The 17,482-nt window shown below is 41.9% G+C and overlaps 1 protein-coding gene across 1 annotated transcript in view; it reads right to left on the bottom strand.

Annotated features, from left to right (window-relative positions):
• Window positions 1–9,140: 9,140 nt before the first annotated feature.
• LOC311145389 (sprouty-related, EVH1 domain-containing protein 1-like) overlaps window positions 9,141–17,482 on the bottom strand; it is a gene marked incomplete at its 3' end in the record, with an annotated part of 75,076 nt that continues 66,734 nt past the window's right edge. Inside the window, exons 5-6 of the mRNA XM_084181612.1 lie at window positions 10,094–10,258; window positions 9,141–9,842 (exon numbers count right to left, since the gene is read on the bottom strand). Coding sequence (XP_084037738.1) covers window positions 9,141–9,842; window positions 10,094–10,258 — 867 coding nt within the window. The remainder of the gene's footprint in view (window positions 9,843–10,093; window positions 10,259–17,482) is intronic.

The raw sequence follows: 17,482 nt of genomic DNA, 5'->3' as shown, positions 1-17,482 counted from the left end.
CCTTGTTTAGCATGATCTAATCCAATTGTGGCATGTTTTCACTATTTTTATCAGTTTGCATCAGTTTTAATGGGGGACTTTTATTTGGAAGGCGAACCGCCGATTCCACTATTGTTGCTCATGTTAATGTTGTTCAAAACACATGTTCATCTGGGTGGAACTGTCTATGGGTTAAAGAGATTCTCTGATACTTTTGTATACTTTTTAGCCAGTAGTTCTGAAAGTAGCCTGATGAACCAAAAGTGGTCCCTGAAAATTGCATACTACGTCACATATGTGCAGATATGTGCACCATGTCATTGCTCTCTCTCTCTCGCTCTGCTGTGTGTGCATCTTGCTAGCTGTCACTCAAATGCCGAGGGGCTGAAGCTCATTGGTTAGAACTAGGGTAGGGAAAATGGTGCTCCACAGCTTTCAGAAAAACAGTTGCTTTCAAACTTGGGATTTCGTGGCTAATTGAGGTAAGACAGTAATTCTGCTCATAGATTATGCATGTTTGAACTACACATTGGCACATCAAGCCCAAAGCGGGAGATTTAAAAATCCTTAGTAGTCTTTAAGGGACTGTACATTATTTATAATGAGGGATACCTGGAGAAAATCGGATCTCTCTGAAATGAAAATGGATGGCCCTCCTTTCAGTAAAATCTATTTTTACCCGACCCTGAACACTTGAAAAAAACAAACAAGTGACCCCCCCATACCCAAAATAATAATTAAAACATAACTTGGATAGCAGAGAACATGCCTACATTTACCCTCACTCCTAGGACAGACCAGAGCCTTAGGTATGCAGTTTTAGAAACTGCTGTTAGTTTTTTAAGCATTACATGGAAAAGTAGCCAGAGGTTTGTGGATTCGCAGACCACGTAGGTCAAGGGTGAAAGGATATCTGCATGAATCTATCTTATTTGGTGTCCGAGAAAAAAATGGCCTTTTATAAATGCATTTCATGCAACATCATTTTACATGACTGGAGACAAGCATCATCTTTTTTTAATACCACAACAGAGCATGACAAGGAATGAGCGCATGCTGCAGCACCAGAGACTTTTTGATTTCTATAAAGGCTATTGTTAAAAAATAGGATAGTCTAAGTTTGGAACAGTGCTAAAGTTGTCTATCAACTGTAAAATTGTTGGCAACAGAACCAGTTACAACTGAAATATCTGATCATCAATGAATTGAAAAAAAAAGCAATTAATTGTTTAACACAGCAGCCACATATCATCAGGTAGGCCTATTTGCTCAACAGAGCGTGAACCACAGACTATGCTTTGATTGAAACAACATAGGCCTACAAGAAATGCTAATAGTTTAATACCATCTCCTTTAATTCGCTAGCAAAATAGTTATTGAAGACGATCTAAATGCATATTCCCATGAAATTGATTGAGATCAAATGACTGGCATGCAGTTTGGACATTTCACCAGTAAAACGTGAAGAATTAGGATTGACAGTGATAATGGCCTATTTTGAAATTAGGTAGGCCTAACTTGGTGTTTGAGGGTATTATTTATTTTTCTTCAAGATATGTTGGCATATAGGCAGACGTTGCAATTGGAGGATGCATTTTATGCACCTATTCTATAATGATATTCAATCTGTCAGTACACACTTTGATTGAGAAATTGTAATTGTATTATTATTTTTGCACTCCCTCACCACCCTAAAAGATAGCACCTCACCACTGCTCCTCAGCTATAGAAGGTTGTAGCGCAGCCTCCGAATGTCATAGAGACAAACCAAATACATCCCATATGCATCGGAGTCTTTTCCAGGCATTTTACAGCTTGTTTCTAGCATTGCGGACTAAAGCGTTGTTATAGATCGCTTTATATAATCAGGTCCATTTAATTATTTCCAAAATCTTAAGTTAACAAGGGGTAGGCCTATGCTTTTAGACAATTTCTTTAACAAAAGTCACAATACCCCCTCAATTCGAGCCCTGGTTTTAACTTAACACCAAGCTCTTCACTGACACTGAGATTTTTAATGAGTGCATGATGACTGAAGGAATTGGCTGACAAAATCAATGAATAGTAGACTATAGGCCTACCTCTTATTTCTTGAATAGGAAGAAATAGGCTCCAACACTTGTTGTTAGTAGCCTAAAGTCAAATTAAAATGAAGAATGTTTAAATTAATTAGGCCTTCTGGAATTAGCCTACTTTCAGCACCCATTTGCTGTCCATCTCCATGGTTGCCGCGTCATAGTAATGTAAGTTATGTAAATTACTTGAATATGGCTTATTGTGAGGTCAATAACTCTGACAAATAGCTTCATTATGGGCAATGAAACATATTGTTTTTATTAAAATCAATTATAGCAGTAGCAAGCTTTGGACCCCAGTAAGAACTAATGGGGATCCGGAATAAAATACCCCCCAAAAATACCTCTGGTCCTCCTCATCTTCACGCTTTCCCTCTCAAACTGAACAGGACATCAGTAGGCCTAGTCCACCCGCACAGATATAGCATTTTTTGGACAAATCGACTCGCCTTGACAAGTGCCACCGTACACAGCACAGTCATTGGTTAGGCAGCACAAGCACAAGCATTTCACTACACCCACAATAACATCTGCTAAATATGTGTATGTGACCAATATAATTTGATTTGATTTGATTTTACAAAAGGGTTTATTTACATCAGCAAGAGTGGGGCAGGGCGGGGCTCATGATTGGGAACACATATCCATTGCAGTGTGTAATGCAGTTTAGCCTAGTTTTATGTACACCATCCCACCAGCGCAGAAACTCGGGAAGGAAGTACATTTTCTTAGAAATATAACTTTGCCCTGTGCTTCTCCGAGCATGCTCTTCATATAGCCAAGGCCTATAGCCTATAGTATAGGCTATGGATCATTTTATTGAGAACACACTAGGTGCACTTGATATTGCTCGCCCAGCAGAGAATCGGGGATGAGGGGCATCATCGGTCACACATGAGATACTATAATAAGCAACTCATTCTTAAACCCTGAGGAATATGACATTTAATCTATTACAAATTACATGCCCCTCCCCTGTACTAAATGTAAAAAAAATACTAAACCATCCCCATGACTGAAATTGAAAAAGCATGACCCTCCCCCATTTGATCTCCGGGTTACAGTTGTGTACATTTCGATCTCTCCCTAAGGAAGAATCACATGATTCCATCCGGGTTATCAAGAAGGATTAGCAGATTAATTATACTGGTGAGCAAACATTCCATAACTGCAGGTGGCAGTAAATTGCCAACCTTGGCTTTATACCTATTCAAATAACACTACCATTGTTAATTTTGGCAGTTATTTTAGATTTAGTTTTAGTCCTAGTTTTAGTCTTAAAATATAATTTAGTCTTAGTCACATTTGAGTCATTTCATCCATAGTTAGTTTTAATTATCAGTCCACTAAAACTCTGGACAATTTTTAGTCCCAGACATTTTAGTGACATAATAGTCAGTGCATTCTTTTCTATTAAATAATGAATATTTAGGCTACCTCTAACTTCCATCATGTGCACATTCAGATAGCCTTGTCCAGCTAGGCCTACTATCTCCTCGTATACTTTAGCTGGCAACATTGATATTGAGGCAGGTTGTAACCAATGCAAGCCATAATTAACCATATAGACTATAAAGCCTTGGCTACAGGTTAAACAATTTACAGCTCTGATTTCCTCCCGATCATAACCGTCAATGGGTGTAAATAAGTGGTTTCTTTGAAAAGGGGAGAATTTGAGCTTTCCAAAAAATGCCAGAAGTATTACTTTACTCCTAATATGCAACAAATAGCATTTGTTTTTCACATAGGAAAAAAGCAACTGCAACACGCATTTGCAGACTGCAGTGCGAGAGCGGCAACACAGCGCATATGGAAAAATAGAGCTTCTGATGTGATCAAAGCAAAAATAGCCTATACATGAAAGTAAGAGAAAGAGTATTATTTCTAGTTGAGGTTACTTAGGCCTACAAGTGAAGTGGCCTGGCTTAGCATCAGTTCAAACGATTGTGAAGTGACTGAAGTGACCATCTGGGAGATGTGTGGGAGAGCCAGGCAGATCAATCCATAGAGATAGATAGAGGACTCATCTTTATATCTGTGCCATTATAGCATCTGTGACAGCATGGGCAGCGCCATTGAGGCTACAACCCATAGGAATCCCCACCCAGTTGACTACATGGTGGAAACCCTCAATGGCGCTGCCAATGCTAAAACCACCTTTCGGCCACTAGAGGCCTCTATCATTCTCTATGGTTCAATCAGACCTTGCAACTGAAAGATGTCAATTCTGCCAATGAGAGGATTGCATGAAATGTTCTGCATGCATGCATTCTTATGATTGGAAAAAAACATGAAAAGGAGCTTCATGTCAAATTTAATGTCCATTAGTCTCGTGAAATTCTCATCTCACATTTTCATGGACTAAACTGAAAAGTAAATTGTAATAGTTATAGTTTTTTTCCCAGGGCATCTCGTCTCGTTATCGTCATAGTTTTTGTCAGGAAAAACAGGTTGTTGATGAATATTTTATCATCGTTATTGTTGACGAAATTAACAATGCACACTACAGGAGGCAGTATGCACCCTTTCAACTAATTGTAGAAGAAGAAAATTGTCTTCTTCAAAATGGAGACGGCCTCAATGGTGCTGGCCATGTTCTTACAGTCGCCGTAATGGAACACATATAATGATGAGATGTCTATGGTTCCCGCTAATAACCTCCCGGCACAGGAGGTTGGTGGCACCTTAATTGGGGAGGACGGGCTCGTGGTAACGGCTGGAGTGGAATTGTGGAATGGTTTCAAATACATCAAACAAATGGTTTCCAGGTGTTCGATGCCATTCCATTTGCTCTGTTCCAGCCATATTATGAGCCGTCCTCCCCTCAGGAGCCTCCACTGCCTCCCGGGTTATCTTCATATCTTCCGTGGACTGAAAAAGTATAATAAAATCATCAAAAAGCACTCTTTGAAAAGAGTTTCATGACATTCCATTCTGAAATGTTATTCTTTACCATTCATGTTTGTGCATGAAAATGACTGTGTAATTTGTGTTATGCCATGACCTATGGAAAATAATGTTATCTTCTATATAGTCGAACCATAATTATCTGTCAGGTGATTCAACAGAATACTATTATAGTATATGTGACATTCACATGGGGAAAACATTCTGGGATGCATTTCACTTGGTCCTGGAAACGCTCAAATGGAAGGAAGGTACAATAATAAAATCATCCTGCTCATGAGTGTCTTGATATTTGCTCAATGAAAAATAACATGAGCACTAGATACCACTAGCTAGAGATAATACGTGAAAAACATTTTTGCAACGTTATGTATCATTTGGTTGTAGATATGCAAAGTGGTGTCTACACCATAGAACTAGAATTCTATGGACTCCCCCAAGGAAACCTGCAGTGGTAAGACAATGATAGAAGCCTTCAAAAGAATCCCACAAGACGACAAGATTAAAACTCGCCATTTTATTATGATAATGTTATTTGATATGTCAAATTACAAGTGTATGATGTAACATAAAAACAGTTACAAACATATGTATGCATATTTACATATATTTATGAAAAGTAACAAGCTACATCTGTATGAAGAAAATACAACTATGACATGAGTTATTGAACTATACATTTTACATCATATACTTGGAATTTTCAAACCATGATAGAAATACCTAGACGTATATAAACCAATATAACCAGAACAAGAGCTGTTAAGTTTTAGATGGAAACTATGATGGACGTGAGGCACTTTTTCGAGGTTGTCATGGTGTGAACCAACGGCACTAAGGAACTGAAAGAAAAGGTGCATGAGAAAGAAGGGAAACAGACAATGTTTACAGAAGAATTAGAGTACCATTTTTACTGCAATTTTCAAAACAAATGTTTTCCACTATTTAGAACTAATCACATAAATGTTACGTCATCAAGCGCTGTAAGAAGAAGAAAGCCTACATACATCAGTGCACCAAAGCATTGGAGAATTTAAATGTAACCACAACTGCTGTGAAAAGTAACCTTTTCAAACAATACACTGAAGAAACAAGTTTATATAGGCATTTCATTTTAACCTAGACAAAGTCAAGAATGTACATTTTTATGCATTCCAAAGATATGCACACTTTAAGATTGAAAGAATAACAAAAGACTAGCAGCAGTGGTTAAAAACTGAAGTCTTACATATGCAAAGTTAACTGACAGGTAAAAAAATATATTAAAGCAGACAGACATGTTGCATATATAATACAGTACATGACAGCGAGTTGCACTGTGCTGGTTAATGCAGAATGAAACCGGCTATTTCAGTATCTCTCAGCTAATGTATGTCCTACATTTTGCTTCTCAGCCAGCAAGTTTTTAAATCAGGTTCATCAAACCTTGGTTCAGCTTGCAATGTGCAGGGCAATCCAAATTACAATATGGGAGGAGAAAAAAAGGAAATGGACAAACAAACCAAACGGCTGAACACACGCACACACATACATACACCTAACAAACACACACTCGTCGTCATGGTTATATGCTGTCAGATAACTAGATATTGTTTTAACAGTCTTTCATAGAGGATTTTTCTCTCCCTCCCAACACAATAAAATTAGTGATTGTATCTAGCAGCTTTATATATATCAAACTTTTTAAAAATAAGTGGACTGCCACTACTTTGCCTTGTTAGCACTCTAGGCTTCCTTCCTCTGTACAAAACTAGAAAGAAACTCTATTCAAAGCGCAATAGTCATTTCCATCATCAACGCCCTCTACTTTTCAATGTGAAATAATACTAAAAGGTGACCTATGTACATAAGGCTGTCAATTGAAGCTACAGTATATGCTGACAGCAGTTATAAATACAGCTCTATCTTTTAATTTCCAAAAAACAAAATGGGATTATTATCAGGTATTTAAATATAGTGTTACTTATTTACAGGTGTTTGGAGTTTGGTACCTGGGTAACGTCTATATAGCGTTATTAAAGTGTCCTGTCACGGACTCAGTGTGGAGAGAGGTCTATGTGTTTCCCATGGTCAAGAGTTTGCATAGAAAGTAAAGAGTGCCCTGCATGGGGCATAATGGTGGGATTTGGAAGAAGATGACTGCCTCCGTCCAGTCTGGAGACAAGACCGAGTTGCCACTTCCCTTTCTCGAGGAGTGGCGGGCCGGGGATGGTGTTAATATCTATTGGCTAAAGTACAGGGCTGTAATGACAAGCTTTTCAAATTGGGAAGGGCGATTTTCTATCAGTTTGATAATGATTTTGTCTAACTTATCAAAGAAGCCTCTTTGTTCTCAAACATTATTTAGGTACACAGGCAGACAAGTTTCTAAAATCAACAGTTGATGCTGTTGTGTGGAATTAGCAATAACATACTGTCTTTTTGAGATGCAATATCAAATTAATACAACTGGGGGTCTGTCTACAGTCATTCATTGGTTGTTATCGTGGCTATGTTCTTCTGTTTGAAATATGGATTTGAACAAGGACCGTCATATCTACCAGTCAGGCTTCTACAAAGTCAGGTTTGTTACAACTACTCAAAACAGATATCAGTTTATATGATCACCGTGCTTGACATCTCACTGCCTTTGCATATGAAGACCTATGCACATACAGTATACAGTGTGCAACAATCATACTCATATGCTATAATAACCTATAGCCAAATGTACTTTCTGTGACATTTAAAACGATGCACCCATTCGTTCACGACTGGGCAAATGTTAAATTATGTATTCTAGGAGTTACAGTGGACAAGCTGCAAAATGACCTAATAACAGCAGTACATTTGACTCATTCTTACAAATACTTCAATCACAAAGGGACAGACATACAGTACTTTGAAATTTGGAGATGGTGCTGTAACCAAAGCTTGGAGACCAGTGCTTTCAAGGTGGGTTTCTCTCACACTAAATTTGAGTTTTAATTGGTGATTTCTTGTTGCCAACTAACTAAAAACATTTAATTTTTCCCTAAACTAGCCTAATGTAAGTGCCTTGTTCCACAAAGGGGCACTCAATACCACTTACTCACCAAAATTAAATCGAAAAACTTGCTGGTTGAGCAAAATTTCAGCTTTATAAATTCAAAACATAAAATGAGCAAGAAAAAATGACAAACACCAGTTTCACCATCAAAATTGAACATCTGGTAAAGTACATGGAATTGTGAAGTATTGGTCTCATTCGTGTAAGGTTATTCAAGAAGCGTTAACATTCATTCTTGACTTGGAAAAAAAGGTTTTGGGGGGATGAAGGATGGCAAAATACATTACCATGTTTTCCCTTCTGCTCATGGAATCAATCCCTTTATGTTGGAATGCAATTAAGTGGTCCAAATCGCCTTACCAAAACAAGGAAATAATTCTAACATTATCTAGGGTGAATGTCAAAAGCTATGTCATACTGTACCTGTCAAAAGATAAAGGTGTTCTGTAATTTTTTTGTTCAACCTTCGATGAATAGGAAAAATAAGGAAACGCGTACACATCCACCACAGCAACATCTCCGAACTGTTAAATTACTATATAAGAATGGTCTTATGGTTAATGTACCATTAGAATTGTTTGAAGGTTACCTTTTGGGGGGGAATAAAACATTTCTAGTGCACTTTCTCTGTCTAATAATTACACTGTCAGCGAATGCTCGAGTCAAAGGAAAGGCCACTGTTACCCAAACGCAAATTCACAAAAAAGCAAGAACATATCCCTTTTAGCATACTCGAACACTAAGTATGTTTTCTGTACGCACAATTGTTTTGTTTTCGTTGTTTGTTATTCCTTCATAAAGTTACACATTACTTACAGAGAGAGTCTGGCATGGTGGCCTGGTTGTGTGTATTATGTACGAGTGTGAGTGTGTGTTTAGTAATATCACCATGTCTGTTAATCTCAACGCCTTCTCCTCGCGTTAAGCTCCTGAACTTCACGCTCAGAGCCCGTAAAGCACGAGGTTCGTCTTCGTTGCTCTCTGCGTCAGAGGACACACACTCAAACATCTCCAAAAGACCTCCAGAGCCAGGGGTCTACAACAACATGTCACCCCCTCTGAGAGGTGAATGAAAAACAAGCTTCCGCTTGTGTTAGCTAGCTGTGTTGTGGGTAGGTCGTCCCGGGTGAGGGGGTCAGAGTTCAGTCAGGTCACCCGGCGGCCTTGTGCTTGCCCCCGCAGCATCGGCAGGCCTCCCCACAGTGGTGGCAGGCTCTCAGCGGCAGGTAGCAGCACATACAGGGAGCGATGAAGGACAGCGCCACCAGGGCCAGCCAGCGCAGGCAGAACTGCTCGTCAGCTGTGTCACACGAGCACGGGTCCGAGAAGTCTCCCTCAGAGTCGGACATGCAGTGGTAGAGCATGCTCTCGGCACACAGCATGCAGCTGACTTTATAGATGCACTGCTTGATGGGGTCTGGAGCGTCCTGGCACTGGCCCCGCCGGTTGTCCTCATGGTTGAACATTTCCCGGCAGTAGATACAGCGTGAACGCTCACCATCCTCCCGCCGCCGCCGTCCTTTTTTGGACTTGAGCAGCGGCGAAGGCTGGGTCTTGATGGAGGAGTCTTTACCCAGCCCTAGCCCCAGTCCTGTGCCCATACCCATACTCCCAGGGCCCGAGTGGGACTCCATTCCTGGCCCCTCTGGGAAGAGGTACTCACACTTCTTGTTGTCCAGTTTGTGGAAGGGGGCGGGGAAGTCAGGGTCCTCTCGCTCGACATCCTGCTTCCACATGACGGGGTGGCGGTAGTCCTCGTAACCGCGGATCAGAAGGTCCTTACGAGGGTTGATCCTTACGATCTCCTCCTCGTCCATGTGAAAGCTGACGTGGCGCGTCGACTTGAAGGACACCTGCTGGAGACATAGTTATTATATTATTGTTTATTCAGTTCAGAGGGAGCACAACAGACATTTTAGCAGGGTGTCAGCATATATTTAACTTATTTTAGCATGCATCTTGACTGATCTTTACTGTCCTTCCATGACATGTAATAAGACATTCTTCAGAATTAGTATACTTAACTAGGTTTAATCTCCAATAGCGATAAAGGGCTTATGATATACGGTAATATAGAGTGGGTCTAGAGATGTTTGGTACTGACCTGAGGAGGCAGGTAGCGGCGGTTGTTGGAGGGGAACTCGTCAAAAGGCTGAGCGCGGACGTAGCAGCCTCGGTAGGGCTCAGTGGACACCACACTGTGGACACTCAGGGGGGAGAAGGGCTCCTTCATGGGCGTACAGATGGAGGGCGGCTCCTCACACAGGGGCTGCAACAACCACACACAACCAGTCAGTCAGACATTGACTACATCTATCAACTTCTATATTCAACACATCATACATTCCAACTTATACAAGGCGTCTTTATTATACTTTCAAATTAGAAGCATAACACTGATTCCTGTAGCTACAGACGGCACTGATATCCTACCTATATGAATTTCACATTTGTCCACCAGGTGGTGGCCAGAGCCTACATTTCTCCCTGTGCTTCTGCCTGTGAGATGACTCAAGCCCCTTCTGTTGAGAACTCAGAGTTCCTATCAGCCTCCCATGTGTTCCCACAGGCATTTTTATTGGTGTGAGATCTACAAACATGGGCCTGATAAACACATAGCCACTTCTAACCCAGTCGCCGGTTTCGTAGTCCCGTGTGGCTCAGTTGGTAGAGCGTGGCGCTTGCAACACCAGGGTTGTGGGTTTCATGGGGGACCAGTACGAAAATGTATGCACTCACTACTGTAAGTCACTCTGTATAAGGGCGTCTGCTAAATTACTAAATTGTAAAACATTCCCTCCTCTTGAAGGCTAAATGTGTCCTCTAAGGAGAGTATTTATATTTAGGGGCTCAGAAGACATTCCAGCAGCATCCACACACAAAACAAATGTGAGTAAATAGCTCCTAGTCAACTGCAAAGGACAAATACTGTTAAGAACTATGTAACACACAGACAGACCAAATACATTCATGTTCAGACACACACACACACGTTAGGTGACAATGGACTATGAGCCCAAGCCCAGCAGGAGAGGAAGAAAGGTATGGAGGAGAGGAGACGGAGATAGGCAGCCATGACAGAGAGAGGCCAGCACATTTCGGCACTCACACAAGCATGGTGCTCCCATCTGTGCACATGCCAGAGTACACACAAACATTCTTACAGACCTGCACTGGCACACAAATACTCACACATATGGTACGCAACCGTACACGCAGTCACACAAAGATATATACTCTCAAACGCATAAGCATATACAGTGGGGGAAAAAAGTATTTAGTCAGCCACCAATTGTGCAAGTTCTCCCACTTAAAAAGATGAGAGAGGCCTGTAATTTTCATCATAGGTACACGTCAACTATGACAGACAAATTGAGAAAAAAATATCCAGAAAATCACATTGTAGGATTTTTTATGAATTTATTTGCAAATTATGGTGGAAAATAAGTATTTGGTCACCTACAAACAAGCAAGATTTCTGGCTCACAGACCTGTAACTTCTTCTTTAAGAGGCTCCTCTGTCCTCCATTCGTTACCTGTATTAATGGCACCTGTTTGAACTTGTTATCAGTATAAAAAGACACCTGTCCACAACCTCAAACAGTCACACTCCAAACTCCACTATGGCCAAGACCAAAGAGCTGTCAAAGGACACCAGAAACAAAATTGTAGACCTGCACCAGGCTGGGAAGACTGAATCTGCAATAGGTAAGCAGCTTGGTTTGAAGAAATCAACTGTGGGAGCAACTATTAGGAAATGGAAGACCACTGATAATCTCCCTCGATCTGGGGCTCCACGCAAGATCCCACCCCGTGGGGTCAAAATGATCACAAGAACGGTGAGCAAAAATCCCAGAACCACACAGGGGGACCTAGTGAATGACCTGCAGAGAGCTGGGACCAAAGTAACAAAGCCTACCATCAGTAACACACTACGCCGCCAGGGACTCAAATCCTGCAGTGCCAGACGTGTCCCCCTGCTTAAGCCAGTACATGTCCAGGCCCGTCTGAAGTTTGCTAGAGTGCATTTGGATGATCCAGAAGAGGATTGGGAGAATGTCATATGGTCAGATGAAACCAAAATAGAACTTTTTGGTAAAAACTCAACTCGTCGTGTTTGGAGGACAAAGAATGCTGAGTTGCATCCAAAGAACACCATACCTACTGTGAAGCATGGGGGTGGAAACATCATGCTTTGGGGCTGTTTTTCTGCAAAGGGACCAGGACGACTGATCCGTGTAAAGGAAAGAATGAATGGGGCCATGTATCGTGAGATTTTGAGTGAAAACCTCCTTCCATCAGCAAGGGCATTGAAGATGAAACGTGGCTGGGTCTTTCAGCATGACAATGATCCCAAACACACCGCCCGGGCAACGAAGGAGTGGCTTCGTAAGAAGCATTTCAAGGTCCTGGAGTGGCCTAGCCAGTCTCCAGATCTCAACCCCATAGAAAATCTTTGGAGGGAGTTGAAAGTCTGTGTTGCCCAGTGACAGCCCCAAAACATCACTGCTCTAGAGGAGATCTGCATGGAGGAATGGGCCAAAATACCAGCAACAGTGTGTGAAAACCTTGTGAAGACTTACAGAAAACGTTTGACCTGTGTCATTGCCAACAAAGGGTATATAACAAAGTATTGAGAAACTTTTGTTATTGACCAAATACTTATTTTCCACCATAATTTGCAAATAAATTCATTAAAAATCCTACAATGTGATTTTCTGGATTTTTTTTCCTCATTTTGTCTGTCATAGTTGACGTGTACCTATGATGAAAATTACAGGCCTCTCTCATCTTTTTAAGTGGGAGAACTTGCACAATTGGTGGCTGACTAAATAATTTTTTCCCCCACTGTACTTTCTGTCTTTCACACACAAGCATACACTCCCTGGCTCCATCCAGGCTTGTCCATCGCTCCCTCCCTCGTCCTCTCTGCGTGTGGAGGAGGCTGCTGGTTAGTCAGTGCAGTGTGTAAAGTAGCCCACGCCAGTGTTTTAACGCACAGCGGAAATCTGGTTTGTGCCCAGCTGCTATTACAGTAATTACTGTCCTGTGGTTGCTAAGAGATGCCTCTCGCTCTCTCTCTCTGCTAACACAGTGTGTGTCTTCTCTCCTCTGCTTCTCGGAATGCTACAATACTGTGTCTCACACACACCCGGTAGGTTAGCCGTCTGAGCAGGAATGACAGAATAAGAAGAGGAGTGGAAAGAACAGAAAGAACAGAACAGGATCAAATAAGTGTGTATACGAGAGCATATGTATATGTGAGTGTGTATGAGAGAGCACAGCCAACGAGTCTGCCGAGAGAATGTCATAAACCAGCTCCAGCTGGAGAAATGCGGCTCAGAACTTAAAAAGCCAGATGACAGCTGTGTGTGTGTGTGTGTGAGTGAGTTAGGGGGATGAAATGGGAACCAGATTTGGGCTTCCTTTTAAAGCACTGGGCTGAGCCCCACCATTCAAAGGCATGCGTGGGGGCCAATCTGGATCTGATCTGACCCCAGAGATGTTGAGGGGGAGATGGTGGGGAGCAACCTGGCGCAGGACCAACTTCAGAGCTTCACGCGCTTCCACCCTCCCAGGCACACACAGGGGCTGGACTGCTCCGCATTCTGGAAACCCCATAGGGCACAGGTGTGTGTCTCTGTGTGTGTACTGTATGTGTGTGTAGTCTATGTTATGTGTGTGCATATGTTGTATCAGCGACTCATAAGGACTCACAGGTCCAAGCATCTGCATGATGACCTCTAAAATATCTGGGTCCTCTGTTCAGTATTTCATTGTGAAACATCTCAAGCAAAAAACATTCAGATGTGTGTTAGAGAGAGAGAGAAGCAGAGGGGGAGAGAGTGGGATTGTGTATGACGAGTTCTTCAGTTTTACAGACGATGACTCATTCCTAGTATGAATCCTCGTAACGCTGCTCAGCCCTGCTCTACACTGATTCTACAAGTGCTTCTCTTCAGTACGCTTTCTCCTCAACCAAACTACCTTACTTGACTAAAACTTGCACCGTTTGACCCACTACTTGGGTTTGCTTCTTTAATCTCTCCTGAACTATACCACCCCACCTCCTCTCAAATACTTGGCTGCATCAAAATCTCTGCAAACACAAACTACATTTCCCACAAGTCCTATCTTCTACATCCATTTGAGATAAGGAAAGACACATCCATCCCCCTCAGCTGAGGTCGTGCAGTAGATGTGGTTTTTCATTCTCATAAACCTGTCAAATGTTGCATCTAAACAAGGTTCTGCACAGGCTAAGTCAAGGACAGCAGCATCTTGTCAATTAAGTGTGTGAATGGCTATGAGAGTGTGTGGGGGGTGCCATTTGTGCAGTATGTCAGCCTTTGACTGAGTGTGTATGCATGTGTCGACTGTGTGTATATGCGCGTGTGCGTGTGTGTGAGACTGGCGGTGGGTGTGAGGTGTCAGGGTGAGGGAGGGCAGGATGTGGGCTGATGAGAGGGCCCTACACCACATACAGGCTCACACAAGATACAGAGCCACGCATAACACACACACACACACACATGTGGACTGGGGGTTAAGAGGTTCCAGATACCAAGAGACCTGGCTGGCCATTGATGTCTGCATGTGCTCAGAGCTTCAGAGTATCAGGGGAAAACCAGACATCCCAAAACATTCTACATGGCAGACATGTTACTAGTCCAGTCAAGCTCATACAGAGAATGACTAGGCTAAATCCAATAAAAGGCCAAACGAGCCTCCAAAGTGACCCTACCTCCCATGTCATAGTGACTCGTCTCATGGCTCTTGGCTGGGCTACAGCACAAGGTCACTTTCAGCTAAATCAATTAAATGTCAGACCTTCGATGAAGAAATGAAAGTGAACAAAACCCAACTTATTTCTATGGCCTTTTTAGTCTGCACACACAGTTCTCGTCGTCCGAGTTAAATTCTGGGATGGAGCACAGCACATAGCGATGGCCGGAACGTGTCCAGTCATGAAGAGGTGCAGGCTAATATCACACAGTAGCTATGTTTTCATTAACTTGTCCAGTGATTTATTTTCAAACTTTTAAAATGTTTGCATATAAAATAGATGAGACAGTTGCCTGCTAGGGTGCATTTTCATTTAACTATCTTGTGTCGATGAAAACAGCTGGACGTAATGACATCACACCAAAGAAACAAAAAACATCTGCAAAAAACTTGTGTCAAATAAAAATGTAGTGGTTGAAGTGCTTCCATTACCTATTTAGGCAAATTGCGCATGAAAAAATTGGCAACAACCTACAGTGCCTTGCAAAAGTATTCATCCCCCTTAGCGTTTTTCCTATTTTGTTGCATTACAACCTGTAATTTAAATGGCTTTTTATTTGGATTTCATGTAATGGACATACACAAAATAGTCCAAATTGGTGAAGTGAAAAAAATTACTTGTTTCAAAAAATTCAAAAAAATAAATAATGGTAAAGTGGTGCGTGCATATGTATTCACTCCCTTTGATATGAAGCCCCTAAATAAGATCTGGTGCAACCAATTACCTTCAGAAGTCACATAATTAGTTATATAAAGTCCACCTGTGTGCAATCTAAGTGTCACATGATCTGTCACATGATCTCAGTATATATACATCTGTTCTGAAAGGTCCCAGAGTCTGCAACACCACTAAGCAAGGGGCACCACCAAGCAAGCGGCACCATGAAGACCAAGGAGCTCTACAAACAGGTCAGGGACAAAGTTGTGGAGAAGTACAGATCAGGGTTGGTTTATAAAAAAATATCAGAAACTTTGAACATCCCACGGAGCACCATTAAATCCATTATAAAAAATTTGAAAGAATATGGCACCACAACAAACCTGCCAAGAGAGGGCCTCCCACCAAAACTCACGGACCAGGCAAGGAGGGCATTAATCAGAGAGGCAACAAAGAGACCAAAGATAACCCTGAAGGAGCTGCAAAGCTCCACAGCAGAGATTGGAGTATCTGTCCATAGGACCACTTTAAGCCGTACACTCCACAGAGCTGGGCTTTACGGAAGAGTGGCCAAAAGGCATGTGGGAGACTCCCCAAACATATGGAAGAAGGTACTCTGGTCAGATGAGTCTAAAATTGAGCTTTTTGTCCATCAAGGAAAACGCTATGTCTGGCACAAACCCAACACCTCTCATCACCCCGAGAACACCATCCCCACAGCGAAGCATGGTGGTGGCAGCATCATGATGTGGGAATGTTTTTCATCGGCAGGGATGGGAAACTGGTCAGAATTGGAGGAATGATGGATGGCGCTAAATACAGGGAAATTCTTGAGGGAAACCTGTTTCAGTCTTCCAGAGATTTGAGACTGGGACGGAGGTTCACCTTCCAGCAGGACAATGACCCGAAGCATACTGCTAAAGCAACACTTGAGTGGTTTAAGGGGAGACATTTTAATGTCTTGGAATGGCCTAGTCAAAGTCCAGACCTCAATCCAATTGAGAATCTGTGGTATGACTTAAAGAGAGCTGGAGCAGTTTTGCCTTGAAGAATGGGCAAAAATCCCAGTGGCTAGATGTGCCAAGCTTATGGAGACATACCCCAAGAGACTTGCAGCTGTAATTGCTGCATAAGGTGGCTCTACAAAGTATTGACTTTGGGGGGGGGGGGGGGGGGGGGGGTTTGGGGGTGAATAGTTATGCACACTCAAGTTCTGTTTTTTTTGTCTTATTTATTGTTTGTTTCACAAGAAAAAATATTTTGCATCTTCAAAGTGGTAGGGATGTTGTGTAAATCAAATGATACAAACCCCCCAAAAATCCATTTTAATTCCAGGTTGTAAGGCAACAAAATAGGAAAAATGCCAAGGGGGGTGAATACTTTCGCAAGCCACAGTATATGCCCTCCCACCTATCAGCTTCATGTCTCAGGTAGCCCGCGAAAGCCAGCATGGATAGAATGCAATAATTGACTAATATTTGCCATATTCTAATAATTCTCATGTGCCAACCTATCACCACAGTCTGTGCTATGGTGAAACTTGCACTCCTGTAGATCTGAAATAACTTGATGGCGAAACTTGCCAGCCAACCAGAAAAGCAAGGTGAAGCAATTTAGGCATTCTTGAAAGTCAGGACAATCCTTGTCCTGCAAAGAAACATTATATTTATAGTTGAATTTTTTTGTTGCAAGCAGTAGACAGAATTAAATGTGGAGTGGAGCTTTATAGTTACGCGGTGACATCACTTGCCTCGCGTACCTTCAAAATGATTTGGCAATCATACTTTATTCGAAAAACACCATTTCCATCATCATTTGTCACAATAAAGACAGTTTGACAAAAGAACGGATAAAAATGTTGTCTATCTTTAGAAAATGTATCCTGTATCTGCCGTTTCCATTACACATATCGCAAAATACATTGCATTTTGTTGAATAAACCTCGGTCAATGGAAGCTTGCCTAGTGTGTGGTGGCATTTGAGTCGAGCGTTAGTTAGCTCCATCTCTTTGGCTGCGTGGCTTGGTGCGAGAGTGTGACTAGCCTCACA

The sequence above is a fragment of the Coregonus lavaretus genome, assembly GCF_964263955.1.
Source record: "Coregonus lavaretus genome assembly, chromosome: 18".
NCBI classification, from domain to species: domain Eukaryota; kingdom Metazoa; phylum Chordata; class Actinopteri; order Salmoniformes; family Salmonidae; genus Coregonus; species Coregonus lavaretus.
This window is presented reverse-complemented; position numbering and strand designations above follow the sequence as displayed.